Source organism: Notolepis coatsorum (assembly GCF_963971535.1).
Source record: "Notolepis coatsorum genome assembly, chromosome: 12".
In the NCBI taxonomy this organism is placed as follows: Eukaryota; Metazoa; Chordata; class Actinopteri; order Aulopiformes; family Paralepididae; genus Notolepis; species Notolepis coatsorum.
Window position 1 is genome coordinate 53,043,357 of NC_140176.1, and position 17,454 is coordinate 53,060,810.

At 45.8% G+C, this 17,454-nt stretch overlaps 1 protein-coding gene across 1 annotated transcript in view; it reads left to right on the forward strand.

Annotated features, from left to right (window-relative positions):
• The window catches only part of LOC311238160 (F-box/LRR-repeat protein 7), a 42,687-nt gene extending 39,257 nt beyond the window's left edge, over nt 1-3,430 (forward strand). The window contains exons 3-4 of the mRNA XM_084326172.1: nt 338-952; nt 2,025-3,430. Of these exons, the coding sequence (XP_084182298.1) occupies nt 338-952; nt 2,025-2,761 (1,352 nt within the window). The 3' untranslated portion in view covers nt 2,762-3,430. The remainder of the gene's footprint in view (nt 1-337; nt 953-2,024) is intronic.
• Nucleotides 3,431-17,454: the final 14,024 nt, after the last annotated feature.

A 17,454-nucleotide genomic window follows, 5' to 3' on the forward strand; every position in this document is an offset into this window, starting at 1 on the left:
CAAACATCTCCAAAACACGACAGAGATCCATGGAAACTCGAAGTATCCGTTGACGATGGAAGCTGCTTTGTCTGTGGCATCATCCATGCCAGAAGGGCTTAATCAGGAGTACAGTTGATAGCGACCACATTCAGTACCTCCTTTTTGGGGAGGAGGGGTTTTGCCAAATGACCTTATTATGTTATTATAATGGAAAAACAATGAGTTCAGAAAATCACCCCCTAAAATATTTCATGCCATAGAAGCCTCGAGCTGCAGAATCGCTGAACACTCCAGCTGTTTCCCTTCTGTTTTTTGTTTAGTTTTCTTAATTCTCCTTCTGTTTCTATTTCTCCAGGTTTGGAGGTGAGCACGCGGACTCTAAGCACGCCCAGCCCTGGCCTCATCCTGCCACCCAGGTCCTCCTCTTTCTCCGTAGCTGCCCTCTCCAGCAATGGCCACGAGACCAACTCCTCTTCGTCCTCGGCTCCCGCCGAGACGGTTGTCATGGTGCACACTCCGCCCGGCACCCACACACGCTCCCGCCAATCGAAAGGCCACCACCGCGCTCCCATCGATCTCCTCCACGACCACACCCTCCTGCAGATCTTCTCTCATCTGCCGACAAATCAGCTGTGCCGCTGCGCACGGGTGTGCCGTCGTTGGTACAATCTGGCCTGGGACCCGAGGCTGTGGAGCACCGTACGGTTAACCGGGGAGCTGCTTCACGCTGACCGTGCCCTCAGGGTTCTGACCCACCGGCTCTGCCAGGATACCCCTAACGTGTGTCTGACCCTCGAGGCTGTGGCGGTCAACGGCTGCAAAAGGCTAACTGACCGCGGGCTGCATATGGTGGCTCAGAGCTGTCCAGAACTTCGCCGCTTGGAGGTGGCGGGCTGTTACAACATCTCCAACGAGGCCGTGTTCGAGGTGGTGTCTCGATGCCCCAACCTGGAACACTTGAACCTCTCAGGTAAATATAAAAGGAGCTTATTATATTGCACACTGAACATGAATGATGGTGGAATGTAATATTAAACTTGCAATGTCTTATTTCTTTTGATTTGAGAATCAACTATGCTGTCAGTTACCCTTGTAAGTTATTTATCCTAGTTGAAAAGGCAACAAGAAGCCTTCCGACCATTGTTCATGAGGAGCCCATCTATAGCCTTCTCCGTCCTGGAGAGGTGGTGGACTTACAACCCAGAACTCAATCTTTTGTCGCATTATTTCTCTCACTAGTGAGCTTGTCCTGGTGACACGAAACTAGACTATACTTTAACCAACCATTTTCACTTGACTAGTGACTCAAGGCAGGCTTATTCACAGTTTTATTGAGGAGTGGCTGCTACCTTACATCACACACATCTGTGGACTTGCCTCCAAAGAGTTATTCTTCTCAGTCCTTCTCAGACATTTCTCCAGAAGCTGGTAAAATCATTAGAGGAGCAGGGGAAGCTCTGCCAGCCTTAAGCTCCCATGTGGGAGAGGAAAGGCTTTCTTTAGCTGAAAGCAGGACTTTACCCCGACAGGAGAATGAGGACCAGTCTGCTGCTTTCATTAAGGAAGTGACACTAAAAGACTTTGACTGGACTTTGGTGGAGTAGAACAGCCTGCATCATTAGCAAGAGGAAGTAAGCTCTTGGATGTAAAAATAGCCTCAAACACTTGTGGTTTATTTTAATTGAAAAGGTTCAAAATAATGAAATTAATCTTTTTGTGTTTTTCTTTTTACTGGAAAGGATATCCACCACACAAGTTATTTGCCCTTTGAAAAGTGCCATGAAGGCATTTGGCCAAATGGAGCAGGTTTTACTCTGGCACCCTCAAGTGGCCACTTATTGTTCAGCATTCAATATGGACACTAACAATATAGATAGCGCCATCGCTAGCCCACATAATAGTGGGCTTGGTTTGTCCAAGGGAAACAACAGTTGTGATTGGAGGATCAAGAGGGTGGGGTTTAAGATACTGTAGGTCCATTGGGTAGGGAATGTCTGTCTCTGTGATACCTGTGTGAACCAGCTCCCTTCCTTTCCTTGCAGGATGTTCCAAGGTGACGTGTATCAGTCTGACCCAAGAGTCGTCAGTCCAGCTGTCCCCACTGCATGGCCAGCAGATCTCCATCCACTACCTGGACATGACCGACTGCTTCTCCCTGGAGGACGAGGGTCTGCGCACCATCTCCTCCCACTGCCCCCGTCTCACACACCTCTACCTGCGCCGCTGCACCAGGCTGACGGATGAGGCTCTACGTCACCTGGCCCTCCACTGCCCCTCCATACGGGAGCTCAGCCTCAGTGACTGCCGGCTGGTAGGGGACTTCGGCCTGCGCGAGGTCGCCCGCCTGGAGGGCTGCCTGCGCTACCTGAGCGTGGCTCACTGTTCCCGCATCACGGATGTGGGTGTGCGCTACGTGGCACGCTACTGCCCGCGGCTGCGCTACCTGAACGCAAGGGGCTGCGAGGGGCTGACGGACCACGGCCTGGGCCACTTGGCCAGGAGCTGCCCCAAACTCAGATCCCTGGACGTGGGCAAGTGTCCCCTGGTGTCAGACAGTGGTCTGGAGCAGCTGGCTCTGTACTGCCAGGGCATGAGGAGGCTCAGTCTGAGGGCCTGTGAGAGCGTGACAGGGAGGGGACTCAGAGCTCTAGCAGCCAACTGCTGTGAGCTGCAGCTTCTCAACGTGCAGGACTGCGAGGTGTCGCCAGAGGCGCTGCGGTTTGTGAGGCGCCACTGCAGGCGCTGTGTCATCGAACACACAAACCCTGCCTTCTACTGAAAGGGTGTTTTCTGGATCGATCCTCCGTGACAAGTGGATGTTATTTTTATTTTTACATTCCTGCTCTTGGGGTTGGCAGAGTTGAGGGCTGAGGTGCCAGGACTAGTTGGAAACCAGTGCAATATTTGCCTATATTGGTCTTTTCTAATCTGCATGGTTGTTGATAATGAATGCTGTCTTTTGCAAACCCTTCCATAGAATATATTTAACATATTTATCTGTAAAAAGGTAGAGAAATACAGTATTTCATTGTATTACATTTTTGTTCCACATGTCACAATTTGTGATGTAACGATATTCTACAACTTTGAGCACTGGGTACAGATGTGTTACCATTTAAATGCGTTTTAATATCTTTTTTTGTTTTTACACTCCTCACATTAAGGCCATGAAACATATTCATACAATGCTACACTTATTTATAAACAAAGCAAATATTTTCAATCGAAACCACTAAGAATGTAACTTACAGTAGCTAATCAAGCAACTAAGCACATCTTGTGACCCTAGTAACCCAATCAGTCTTATTAGTACTTTAAATGTTCTTGCTTAATATTGTTATGCACTTTAGGAGATTAACTGGCAATCACTTCTATTGAGCTCAACATGTCATGTTTCAGATGATCTTTTTTTTTTAACCAAAAGTACAGTTTATCACAAGTTGAAGAATTCTCACAGACTGGTTTGTTTAAAATTGTTTAAAACAGGAACACACTGCTGCTATAAATACTCCAATAAATGCCTTCAAAATGAGCCATTTGGTTGTTTCTACCCGAGAGCCCCCCCCCCCAAATCCCCCCATTTGAATTCCAGGCTATTCTTAATAATCTGTGATTTTATGGCCATGCAGGTGTTTGGGAGCGTGGACATTTATGTAACTAGGAAATGAGTGCACTACCATATTGGGTATTATTGTGCTTAATTATAGAGGAAGGCAATAGAAAAGCGAAAGCCTTTAGTTTGAAAGGCTGATGTGTGTGCATTCAAAGGGTTTTGTGATCTAAGTCTACTTTTACACATGTGTGGAAAATAGTGCTATCCAGCAAGCACCCCCCCCCCCCCCCCTCCACCCATATCATTGGCTGAGTTCATAACCTGGTTGTGACCACAGACCTGACTGTAGCCTGTTGCCACACCCACAGCCCTAGTATGTTGTGCTCTTTTACCATGAAGATATGCCTCACAGATACAAGGAGGGACCCATGGCAAAGGTTCTATACAACCTTTGCTTGGTTGCGGTGCTCTTAAGATGTTCATTAGTTAAAGCGGGCAAGTAACTGTATGACACCATCAAATAAAAAACTGAACTATGAAAATCTCAATATAAATTGACCTGACTTGACTAATCAATGGGTTTAAAAAATAGTTGTTGCAAACCAAATATAATGTCCTTTCAGTGAGTGAGAGCCTTGTGTGTTTTCAGAGAGCTCTGGGCCAGTGGCGAGGCTGAATGTCGGTACGGTAGGTACGGGACAGTGAGGTGCACAGACCAGGTGGTGGAGGAGTACCTGGGTATCCCCTACGCCCATCCCCCCCTGGGGCCCCTGCGCCTGGCTGCTCCCCAGCCAGCTGCCCCCTGGGAGGGGGTGAGGGATGCTATCAAAATACCTAGGGTGTGAGCGTTCAGCCAGTTCACCACTGGAGGATTACTAGCTCTTGTTGCAGTCTTTAGGAACCCCAACCTCCTCTGGAATAGAGGGTGCATGGTACCAGGGCTGTAGTGGAGGGTAAACCCACCAGTTCTGTTTCGTAATGGCTCTCGCTCGGCGTCACTCTCTGCACTGTACCTCGCTCGTGCACGCGCACTGAATAAAAAAATTCCACAATGTACCTTTACATCCCAACATCCGTCTGGCCACACCCCTATCAGCTCACCTACATAAGCAGGGGTGGGGCCACATACTCGCCTCCTTCTTCGCTTTCACCACAAGGAAGTGCCTTCGGTAGATCCCCACTTGAAGAGGTTGTTAGGTAAAAGAAAGTTGGAAAACAAGAGATACGTTGACATCATATCTTTACTTTCTCTCTCACTATTTTTTTCGAGAAAATACGGCGATATTGTCTTCGTTACTGGAGTGTCTGGAAGATGATGATCATTCTATACCTCCACCGGTTTTTTCGTATTAGGAGTTCACGCCGCTGACATGCCTCCCAACTACAATCCTCCTTGGATGGGGTAAGACCCTCCAGCAACACAGCTGGACTGTAGGACGCACCGCTGTTGTGAGAAGCGGTGGGTTCCAGGTTTGGTGAGTAATGTTTGCTTGCGAGCACCACTTGTCTGTTAGTGCTATGGGGGCTAGCTGACAATGTTTACGAAAACCGGCCCCAGATTAGGGTCCTTTGTTCAGCCTTTTTAGGCGACGGCGGAGGATCTTGGTTTGAAGCCCATTATAGTCAACTAGTGGGCCACGACCAGTAACTGGTGATCCCAGGATTCTCTGGACGAGTGGATACTTCTCTGTCACCGTATAGGCCCCATCTTTCATATGCAAATGAGAGTATACCCTAAACGAGGAAATGTGGGCATGGATGTTCGTTATCGGAAGATCCATGTTCAAGTTGGCTACAGCCCAGATGGGACTTGTGCTGGCTCCGCCGGATGTATGGTAAAATCACCGTTGTAAACTGTGTTGACATCTCGTTTCTCTTCTCTCTTAAAAGGTGAGGAGGGTTTCAGAACGGCGGCCTGTCTGAGTGTCGCTTGTTATATCGTTGTGTACAAGTTCAGGTGATAGCTGCTTAGCTTGCGTGCTAGTTGTGGCCTACCTGTTAGCCAGTCAGCTGTTAGCTGCGGCGCTAGCCCGTTGTGTCACTAGGCTAGGAAACGTTAGTTTGCTGCTATCGGCTGAGAGCGGCTGTTAGCTTGATGCTACACTGTGGAACATTGGTATGACTATAACATGCCTTGAAACACTCTGACTACGACGTCATCTTTGACAGAGGATGTTAGTCGAACCTACCCAGAGCCGGCCGGCGAGGACTGCGTCAACAAGGAGAACCGTAGCGGCGGGATGGAGCAGCGACGCTGCCTGTGTCGTCAACACAGATGCTGTGTTTATTATCGGTGCCTTGTTAGAGACTGCAGTTCGCTTGATCTGCGCTCACGGTAGGAAAGGTCCTGACCAGACCTTGAACACTTCTTCTTTCTTTCCCTTCTAAATGTTTTGTAAATAACGATGTTTTCCAAAACGAGTGTTGCTGCACTACATTTAGGATACGACGCGAGTTATGTGTGAATTGTCTTGTCACTGGTATTAGCTTCTCCATGCAAATCGGGTTGTTTGTTACAGATGTGAAAATGATCTGGTTTGTTGTGTTGAGAAACATCATGTGTGTTCATGTACCGTGTACTCACAACTAAGGGGGTTAAACTAACCTATAAAGCTATGCTTAGTGACATATGAGTGAAGAATGAATTCTTTTCTCAGCCTGTAATGACAATGAACAGTGTGTTCACATATTAACAGGTTTACCTGTTCAACTGGCCGTATTAAGGGTAAGATAGGAGGGCTGTTTTCCCCCCGGTTCCCTGGGGACTTCCTCACCCTCCTCTCAGACATGTTGTTACAATATATTGTGTCACTGTGTGGTGGGATACGATGTAACCCTTAGCTTGATTGCTGGGGTTGTGCTAAAACTGCTTGAGGAACTGTATTTTCCTAAAAGAAAAGATTGTTTGGTCACTTTTCGTGTGTGCTTAGCAAGGCCTGTGGCCGATACTAATCGAGAATTGTGTATTCTCTCATTATGGAAAAACGGCGTTCCTCTGTAGAGTGTATTGCCATTTTTTGTGGTGGTAAAGGGTTGTGTGTATCTTGTGATCTACAACTGGGTTGGGTTGGCCACAGAAGCACATGTGTAAGTCTGGTACCGGGGCTCTTAAGGGGGCCCTCTCTATTCTGTGTTTTTTCCTTAGTAAAAATCAGATAGCAGGTTAGCACATGCGCTGTGTGAAGCTGTTAGACGCTTCATGTAGCTGACTATGACTGTGTCATACTCTTTTTTGTCATTACATCGTATCATGGGTGTGGGGTCGTAAAGGGGTGTACTGGTAATCCTTTCCTCCCCTTTTCTGATTGGTCAGGGGTTAAAACCTCCTGTCCTTCAAGGTTCCTGTCACGTTGCTGTTCGGCACGTTACAGGGTAAGAGGTGGGGGGGGGGGGGGGGGGAGGAGTTTCCTGGTCCCACGCCCTGGAATATTGGGCGTGTGCACCGCAGGAATTCCCCCGCCATAGAGTACGTCACTGTGCGCGTCTCTGTTGGTAAGACTTCCGTGTGCTGTTCAGGTCCATATGATGGATCTGTTTCAGGGAGTGGTCAGGGCTCCTCCTCACGAAGCTCCTACTCGGGCCGTCTGTGAGTTAGGACTCTCCTTCCCTGTGAGGAAGCCTCCTCAGAGTTCAGAGCCTCCTCCTCAGATTGTCAAGATGAGTAGAACTTCGAAAAGGAGTTCTGCTCTATTGTGTGTGTATTCGATTCAATTCGATTATTGAGTGTATTGGTTCAGTGCCTCCTCCTCGGAGAGCCCTAATCCAAATATTACATAGCTCAATGTTGCAATATATTTTTTTCAATCTATACAGCTCGCGTGGGAAGTCTCTCTGGGGATTTCCGTCTCCTCCCTATGGGAGGGTGGTGGGATGTAAAAATGTAAACAATTTTTACCCTCAGCCTGCGTCACGAGGGATTCATGTCAGTCTGTGTTCTTTCTTTTTTGAATAAAAAGAGGAAGGTACACGAAGCACGACGGCTCCGTGTCGTTCTCCCAGGCGACTTGGAGGAACAATGTTTGATGTGTTTGGGTCTCGACGCATACATAGTGCTGGCTCGGTGTGTTTCTGTTCAGGGTCACACAGGGGCTAAGTGCGCCTTGGTTGCTTGTTAAAACAGCGTTTTTATAGGGCAACTGGGATGGAGTTTTGTCTCTTCCGAGCGCCAGTTTACTAGGTTGTCTCGATGAATTCTCGTTCATATCTGGGGGATGTTAACGGAATAGATCTGAACATAGGTAGAGGGGTCTCACGCCCTTGGGGTGGGCCACTGAGCACGGTCTAATTGAGGACCGTCTGGGTGGCGCCCTCTTTTCATGTTTTAGATCGACACGCATACCTACCCCCTCTCCTGGAGTGGGCAGGTCGGCGTGGTTAGGACACGGTACTGGCCTGGTCACGCTGGTCCAGGTCAGTTAACCCGTTGTCCGCCAGGGATGCAGATCTGCTGTTCTGGTACCCTGAGGGACTTGTGCTTTTTTTGGGGGGAAAAATGCCAGGTCGGTCCGGGTGTCACAGGGTTAGGCGCTATGGAGACCCTTGTTGGGTACATATTGTACTCTGCACTACCGTAATGGCTTACGGCCATGCCAACCTGTACATGCCCGATCTCGTCAGATCTCGGCCGCTACGCAGGTTCGGTCCTGGTTAGTTCTTGGTAGGGAGACCTCCTGGGAATACCAAGTGCGGTGTGCTTAGGGCTGGTTCTCCATTATTTTCGCTCCTCTCTCACGCGTGGCGAAGAGGGGCCTGTTGGGGTGGTCTTGGACCTCCTCTGGTAACCCTGTGCTTCCCGTGCCGCCGGGCCCTGGTCCGAAGTAATGGTCGTCGACCCGTAGGCCTGGAATAACCCTTTTTTGAAAACTGATACACTTGTACTGTGGTATAGCCAGTGTGTATCCGCAGGTGTGTTTTGGAGTTTTTTCTTGAGGGGTTATAGGAACAACCACCGCATTGGGTAACGACAAGGTGGTTGATTCCCTGGTGTGTTGGAGCAGTGTCAACTCCCGGGTTACCCGGTTGAGGGTGCCCCTGCACGTTCATGACGTCTGCCAATCATGTCAGCCTTCTCTGCTGGGTGGTTTTTTTTTAAATGGAGGCTTGGTCATGCAACAACGCCAGCATACGCCCCTTCCGCCGGGGGGGGCTGTTCTCAGCTGACTCCTTTGGCGCCTGTCTCGTCCGCAGTGCTCCAGGCTCAGGTTACAGCCTGTTGCCTGGTTTTCCCCGGTGCGCTGCCTGCTTCCGTTGGTTAACCTTTTTTGTGTGCTTACGGCCATGCTGACTGCCTGTTCTGCAGGGTCAGTGTGCCAGGCGGTGTGCTATTGGGGGGAAAGGGCCCGGAGGGGCCTTATCCGAATACGCTGGCGATGTGGGGGGCGGTGTCACTATGTGACCGCCTGGTGGGGTCTTGATGCCTGGCGTCATTGACCTCTCCGGGCCCCCGTTTTCCAGGGGATCCAGTCCCTTCAGTGGGTCTGGGTCTTCCTTCGCGCTCCGCTGCTACGGCCTTGCCACGGGGTTGGGTTTGCTCTTGACCCCGTGATTCTGGGGGCAGTAACGAGGTTGTTCCTTCCGTTCGTTCCCGGGTGGCATGCGGGTTGTGCGTGTGTGTAGTCGTGGGGTCAGGCCACGGTCTGCTCACCCTGTGCGTTGAGTTGCTTGAGTGCCTCTTCGCACGGTCGGATCCGTCGCCCTCCAGTGATCCTCCAATAGGGGGGGTGCCCTCCATTAGGGGGGGTCGGGGGGGCTCGGTCCTCCCTGATCTGATGGTTGTGGGGGGCCTCAGCGGGGTACATTTGTCGGCCGATGGCTCTCGCTCGGCCTCCCTTGTGCAGAGAGTGACGCCGAGCGAGAGCCATTACGAAACAGAACGATAGGTTATAACTATAACCAAGTTCTGTGAGTAATGGTGACGCTCGGCGTCCGACGCCACTGCGGCCCTTGATCTCACCTTGTGGTGAAAGCTTGGGAAGGAGGCAAGTATGTGGCCCCACCCCTGCTTATGTAGGTGAGCTGATAGGGGTGTGGCCAGACGGATGTTGGGATGTAAAGGTACATTGTGGGATTTTTTTATTCAGTGCGCGTGCACGAGCGAAGTACAGTGCAGAGAGTGACGCCGAGCGTCACCATTACTCACAGAACTTGGTTATAGTTATAACCTATCGTTCATCCACATTGGAAATCAGCACAAGTCCTTCCATTGCATAAGGGTACAGTAAGAGTGATCCCAATAATTATAGACCAATATCTAGGTAGTCTTGTTTGGCTAGAATTATGGAATCTATTGTAAATTGTCAACTCAATCTGGATTTAGAGCTAACCATAGCACTATCTCAGCCATCACTTCCCTCAGTTAGTGGTTGTCAAATTGATCTGTATGCTGATGATATTTTGTATTGTGTTGCTGACTCTGTGGAATTAGCTATTGAAAAATTTCAACTTTCTTTTAATGCCATACAAGATGCAAGTACTTAATGAGAACAAAACAAAAATGTAGGCCTTTTTTCCTGTTTTGGACTATGTGGAATGTAGTCTAGATATGCTGCTGCTTCTACTCTTAAATCTTTAGACACAGGCTTTCATTCTGCTCACCAGATTTATTACTGGCGATAGCTATGACACTCACCATTGTTTTCTGTATGATAGGGTTGGTTGGCCCTCTCTTGCAGAGAGGCGTAATAAAGATTGGTATTTGTTTATTTTCAAAGCTCTTGTTGGTCAGCAACCTCCTTACATTACAATGATGTTGGATTGGAATTCTGAATTCTATCAAACCCGCTCAAGTGATTTGATATTCTTCCAACCTTTGGACAATTAATCAATAGCTTTGATTAATAACCATTGTATGTCATTTTAGTCTGCTTTTCCTGTTTCTTGTTTCCTATTTTTATCCTATTCGAACTTAATTTGATCATGCTGATTACTTGTTTTTATCTTTGTTTTATCTTTGTGTTATTCTCTCTCTTTTAGTTGTTTACTCAACGTCACTGTAAACAAGGGAAACCTCAGTGTCCCTCGAGTTTAAATAAAGGTTGAATACATTTTTATTAGTGAAATTAGAGTTTATTCACCTTTTTAAGCGGATACTGTATAAATCTTGATGATTTAATACCATTTTACATAAAGAAATAGAGTATTTTTTGTAAAAAAAGAAATCTGAAAAAGTATACATAAATAAATGAAGAATCATTGATTGATTGATTGATTGAAAACTTTATTAACAGATTGCAGAATGGGTACAATACAGTACAGCTCAATACACACAATTGTTAAGGGGATGCAGACCAGAGAAAGACTTTCGTCTTGTTTACAGGGTCCCCCATTTTCAATTCATCAGGACATATATGACATACATGACATACAGATAGTCAGTACTGCTACATCTATACATTTATGACATACCAGATTTGCAAATACAGTACTGTTTGTGGTACAGAAGGAGTCAGGAAAAGGGAGTATATACATTTGACGTAGAAACTGTACATTGGAGGAGGTTGGGTGGGGGGGGGTTGGGTACACTGGGATATTGACAACCATACTGGGTAATCTACATTGGAGGTGGTTGGGGGGGGGGGGGGGTGGGGCACACTGTATAAACAAGCAAAACTGTACATTGAGGGGGGGGGGGGGAGACACTGTACAAACAAACAAAATTGTACATTGGACTATTGACAAAACCATACTAGGTAAATGACTGTACATTGGCAAAACTGTACATTGAGGGGGGGGGGGGAGACACTGTACAAACAAACAAAATTGTACATTGGACTATTGACAAAACCATACTAGGTAAATGACTGTACATTGGAGGGGGTTGGGTTAGGATATTTACAGGGGCCAGTGTTGAATTGCAGTCTCCCGTAGGTGTCCCTTGAGAGAGGTTTTGAAAGTGGGTAGTGATCCACATTCCTTTACACTTACAGTTTTGGGTAGGGCGTTCCACATTGATGTGGCATAATTGCGAAACGTGTTTAGTCCCTTATTTGAGCCGAATCTGGGTTTAACATGATTTGTGGAGCTCCCTCTGGTGTTGTGATTGTGGTATTCACTGACCTTTGGGAAGTATTTTGACATGTACATGGGTACCTTGGTCGTGTAGTGTATCTTGTAGACCAGGCCCATTGCAAGTTGCTGTACTCTGTCGTCTACTCTAAGCCATCCTAGGTTGTCAAAGTGGGCAGGGGTGAGGTGGGTTCTAGGAGTAAGGTCAAGCAGTAGTCTGACCAGTTTGTTTTGAGATGTTTGTAATTTTGTTTTTAGCGCCTTTGAGGTGCTTTGGTACCATGAGGTGCAAGCATAGTCGTAGTACCCCTGAATGAGTGCTCCTGCCAAAGTCTTCTTGTTTACCAGAGAGGAGATCCGGTACAAGAATCGAGTTCGTTTGTTGACTTTTTTTATTACATTGGATGCCATTTTGTCACAGGAGAGATTAGCCTCTAGGATGGAACCCAGGTAGGTAATTTCATCTTTCCTTGTGACAATATTGTCACCCACTGTAACTGAGAAGCCGTCGGTCTTGCTGAGTTTGTTATTTGAACCGAAGAGAATGGACTCTGTTTTGCCCATGTGTAATGATAGTTTGTTATCAGCGAGCCATATGCAGATTCTGCCTAGTTCCGAGCTGAGGGTTTTTTCAACCTGTAACTTGTTCTTGTCAGAGACCAGCAGGGCTGAGTCGTCCGCATTAACTGGAGTGCATAGTTTAGCCTCCTTTTATTCGACCACGGCATCACTAAGTGGTGCCAGACGTGGCAATAAACTGGTAATGACAGCTCACCTCAGATTGCGGATAGTTTTTGTTCCAAGTTAAGTTACATAATAAACCAAGTGATGCTTCACTGTGACCAATTAGGTCTTCAGATTCAGTGTCAAGCTCTCACCCATCCTCTAGATGTCTACAGGACACGAGTCACGACTCCCATGCAGGGTGCAAACTATGGGGGAGCTATGGGAGTTATAGCTCCCCTTAATGAGACATCAGCTCCCCTGAAAACATCATTTGTGAAATTTTGGGGGGTCTCTAAAATACTGACAATAAATGCTATTTTTGCCATGCATTTCTATTTTTCTCAATTTTCTGTATCATCATCATCGTGTATAATGCGTAAAATTACAAAATGTATGATTCATGATTGCTCACTAATTTGCCGTAATAGATAAGTTAGCAAAATGCATGCTATTCTTGCATCGGAGCATGGCGGCGCTGCAGGCACAAATCAAACTTTATGTTTTATCAGAAGAAAAATCAAAACATCTGCTTCTATTTTAAGGTAAGACCTGCTTTTCCTAATTACAGTAACTATTATCATTATAATTATATTATAATATATATATATATTATCATTATATCATATCATAATTATCATTATTTCTCATTTATTAATGTTCATGGTATGTGTAGTGGCCGCTTGTTATTCCCTAATATGTTGACATTGCGCCACGATGCACCTACTTGTGTTTCTACTCGGGTCGGGTAACAAAAGTTGTGGATGTTGACAGAATTGAATGTCCCGGCTGCTGCTGATGTAGTTTGTAAGGTTTATTGTCCAAAAGAAAATAATGATTGAAAACAGAACAGTTTGCGTCTCTCTATTGCTCCGTGGCTCCGGTCGGAATTTTTCTTCTCACAGCAGCAGTGGTGGACTCAGGCTGTTTGAAGGGCAGGGGCGAAAAGAAAAAAAGGGCACCTACTGCACAACATGGGACCCCATCAGTGAGAAAAAAGCTATGATGCGTCATGTATGGTGAAATAGTCTTCATCCTTGATTAAGATTAACATTAGAATAACAGACAACCCAGATGAATAGCATAACCACACCTCTATGATAAAAACACACAGGGAACAATACACCTTTAACACTTTGGACGCCAACAACGAATTAACACGTTATTGCCCGCCATGCGTTGTGCGCCAACAACGAAGGAACACGTTTTTGGGATCAATATTTCATTTTTTCGCCATGGCATTCATAATTCATCCAGCCTCCCTCCGGAACGCAGCTGTACCCTGTTCTGATATTGCAACGCCTCAATACCGCCGCCTGGTGGATGTCGGGCGAGTTACACCCCAAGCCAAACCGGAAGTGGCGATCGGTACATCGAGGAAATTCCTCCGCCAGAGATACTGTATCTTGTAGTGTGGATTAATATACACACTCTAGTGCATTTGGATCGCTTTCGAAACGTAATAATCAATATGATTTCGGCGTTTATTGCGTCATACAAACCGGAAATGGATCTAGCAGATCGACGACAAATAATTGGAATATTTTTCCTCCAGTCTCATCGGCGTACGGTAAGAGGAAACTAACGTTATTTTCAGCCCGATTGTTTATTCATTTCACGGCAATCCATCTGATCAACATATCAACCCATACTAAATAAAGCCGGTACTGACGATCGAGGAATTATAAACGACCCCCCCCCCCCTTTCCTTCACGCATGATGAAGCATAATGTATACCGATCATATACATTTGAATTTTTTAATATAGCGTGTATAGGAAAGAAACGCCAATCGATAATCTATCATATGCGTCAGGGCCTATAACTCGCGTTTTAGGAATTACTGCAGAAAACCTTAAAAACATACTTATATTCACGACGGTATTAACACGACAATGTATGAATGAAAAAATATAACGTTCCCACATCCGGAACGATAGATAATCGATGTTGAATGGGCCATAGTAATGTCAATATAGCTATAATATTTAAAAAGTTATAGCCCTGCAAAGAAGGTAAACATCTCCATAGGCTTACAGCGGTGGCAGACTGGACCCAATGATGGGTACAATGCATGGCAGACAATGTGTTAAAATGTGTATTTCACCTCATTGTCATAGTGTTTGAAAAGTAGATTTATCATAGTGTTTGAAAAGTAGATTGTCATGGTGTTTGAAAAGTAAATTGCCATGGTGTTTGAAAAGTGGGTTTATCATAGTGTTTGAAACTTAGATTTATCATGATGTTTGAAAAGTAGATTATCATGGTGTTTGAAGGCCTAAACCATTGCTGCAGTGGTACATTTCTCAATGCTAAAGTTATCAGTGAGGAATATAAATATTTGGGAAACAGCATTTTAATATGGTCTGGGTTGAAAAATAGTGAACCTATTCTTTAAAAGCTATTTACAACATATATTTGACAGGATATAAAACAGTTTAACAGTTAAAGTTAATTTGAGTGCTGTTGAGCTTCTTCCTTTCTCTCTCCTAACTCTCCTTCTCTCCTGCCCTCTCCTTCTGTCCTCCTATACTCCCATGCTCTCCTCCTGTACTTCCCTTCTCCTCCTGTCCTCTCATTCTCTCCTCCTGTACTCCCCTTCTCTCCTTCTCTCCTCATGTCCTCTCCTTCTCTCCTCTATCTCTCTCTCTCCCTCCCCCCTCTCTTATCTTCCCCATTCTCTCCATTAAACTTAATATATTGTACCTGGATACTGGCTGGATCAGTGGGATATTTTAATGGCAACAGGAGAGCATTCAAGTTATTTGTTGTCGTTTTCATCCTCGCTTTCTTTAGCATCTCCATGACCGTCTTCATCATCATTTCTCTCCATAGCATCATCTGCATTCTCTCTTTCCTCAACTTCTTCGTCATTTCTCTCCATTTAATCATCTGCATTTTCTCTTTCCTCCACTTCTTCACCATCTCTTCCTGATATCATCATTTCCCTCTTGAATATCTCCATCTTCATTGTCTGTACTGTCTTTATCTAAGGTGGAGCAAATACTATTTGTTTTATAATAGTAATATAATTGTACTGTATATAATATTCGTACTGTAGCCTACAATGTTATAATTGTATTATAAAATAATATGTCATATAGCACTACCACTAGCCCTCTTGCCTTGATTGGAATAAAAAGGGTCTATGGTTAGTCAATTTAAATGTTTAAGACAAAATTGTCTGTCCAAAATAAGCATTATTGACCACTCAAAAGGCCACTTTTGCATGATGTTTTTCAACTGTGGGGGCACATGGTCAAGTTTAGACCATTGGAAGGGCACCAATGGGCATGTCCTCTCATTTTCGACACTCAAAAGGGCATTTTAGCACAATGTTTTCAACCGTCGGGGCACATGGTCAAGTTTAACCATTGGAGGGGCACCAATGGGCACGTCTTCTCATTTTTGCCACTCAAAAGGGCACTTTAGGTTTAGCACAATGTTTTCAACATTTCAACGTTTAACCATTAGAGGGGCACCAATGGGCACGTCCTCTAATTTCTTCCACTCAAAAGGGCACTTTTGCATGACATTATTTAACCGTGGGGCACATGGTCAAGTTTAGACCATTGGAAGAGCACCAATAGGGCACATTGTGAAGGGTAATTTCACATCCCCTCCTCCTCCACCTTCTCCCCTCCTCCTCCACCTTCCCTCCTCCTCCTCCTCCTCCTCCTCCTCCTTCCCTCCTCCTCCTCCTCCCCCCCCTCCTCTATTTGTGAGGTCAGGATTTCTGTTTAAATGTGAAGGGTAATTTCACATTCTTAATCCCCACAACAGGGTTGATCGTGAAGTCATGTTATCCTTCTCTCAAAAACTGTTAAAACACTATATCCATTCATTATATTCAGAGCAGGCCAGATAACGCTTGCATCCAAGGCCGCAGCGAGCCCTCCTCAAAAGCCCATTCCATTTGACTCCCAAATGACCATATAAAGCCAACCCAATCAGAGACGAGCAAGGCGTCTCTATTCCACTGTGTTAAAACACATGACACTTTGCTTTGTCTTCACTTTCACTCTGACAGACTTGTGAATATGCACTCTGACAGACTGAAAGTCCGTCCGTATGGGCGTACTGTATATATATTTTCTTTTCCAATAAACCTGTATTGTATTCATTTAACGTGAGTATTCCGGCTGTCTCTTTCTGCTCCTGTTTTATTATTTCAGAATATCTAATTCGCAGTGTGACACTGTTTTAGGCTGCTGGATGTCCGTGGAGAACCTGGTGGTTTGCACTCTGATTTAAGGCCAATCTCTTGTCTCTGTATTTCATTTAACCATCCCTGGAGACGTCAAAAATCCACCACAACATCCTCTAATTTTTCACCACTCAAAAGGGCACTTTAGCGCGCGTTTTTCAACCGTGGGGCACCAGGGGGGGGGGGGGGGGCAGAGCCTATTAAGAGGTGGTGTGCCCCTAGTGTTGCACTTGTCTCGTGTCTTTTAGTGTTGGATCAGAGGGGCTAATCTGAGCATGTGTATTTCAATATGTGCGTCTTCATCATGCATGCAGACCTGTGTGGAGAACATATGTGTGGACTATGTGTGGTTCTGTAACGTTACTCATCTACAGCAAGCGTCACAGTAAAGTCCTTGCGCTGCGCGCCGCTGACCGGCCAGCCCCCCCAAGAAAAAAAAAGAGAGCTCCCGCGAAGACCATGGTATGGTTCGCACACTGCCCCCATGGAGACCCTCTGGAAAACCGTTCTCATGGAGTACCTGTCAATACAAGTGTCAGAGGATTCTCTATCTCAACGTGTACCGTCCCACTGGATCTAAGGAGAAACTACCAGTTAATTTACATGCATTCTCACGAGCACACACACAATTACTGTCTTCTACTATTATGTATTTCGCTACTGATACTAATATCTACTATGCATATGCACTATGCTATTATCCATATACTACTACCTAGTATGCTACTATGTTTACTACTATGCACTCAGAGTGTAGCACTCAAGTTCGACACTGTATTGATGAACAATACCACTTACCCTTAGCTGCCAGAGATATACCCCTCCTGCTGACCTTTTTGTAAGTCGCTTTGGATAAAAGCGTTAGCTAAATGACTAAATGTAAATGCAAATTTGCTTATGTATGCATTCTCACACACAGAAACACAGAAGTTTATAAACAAACATGCGTAATGCGTAAAAAGGTGTGGTGAATTGAGTCAGATTAG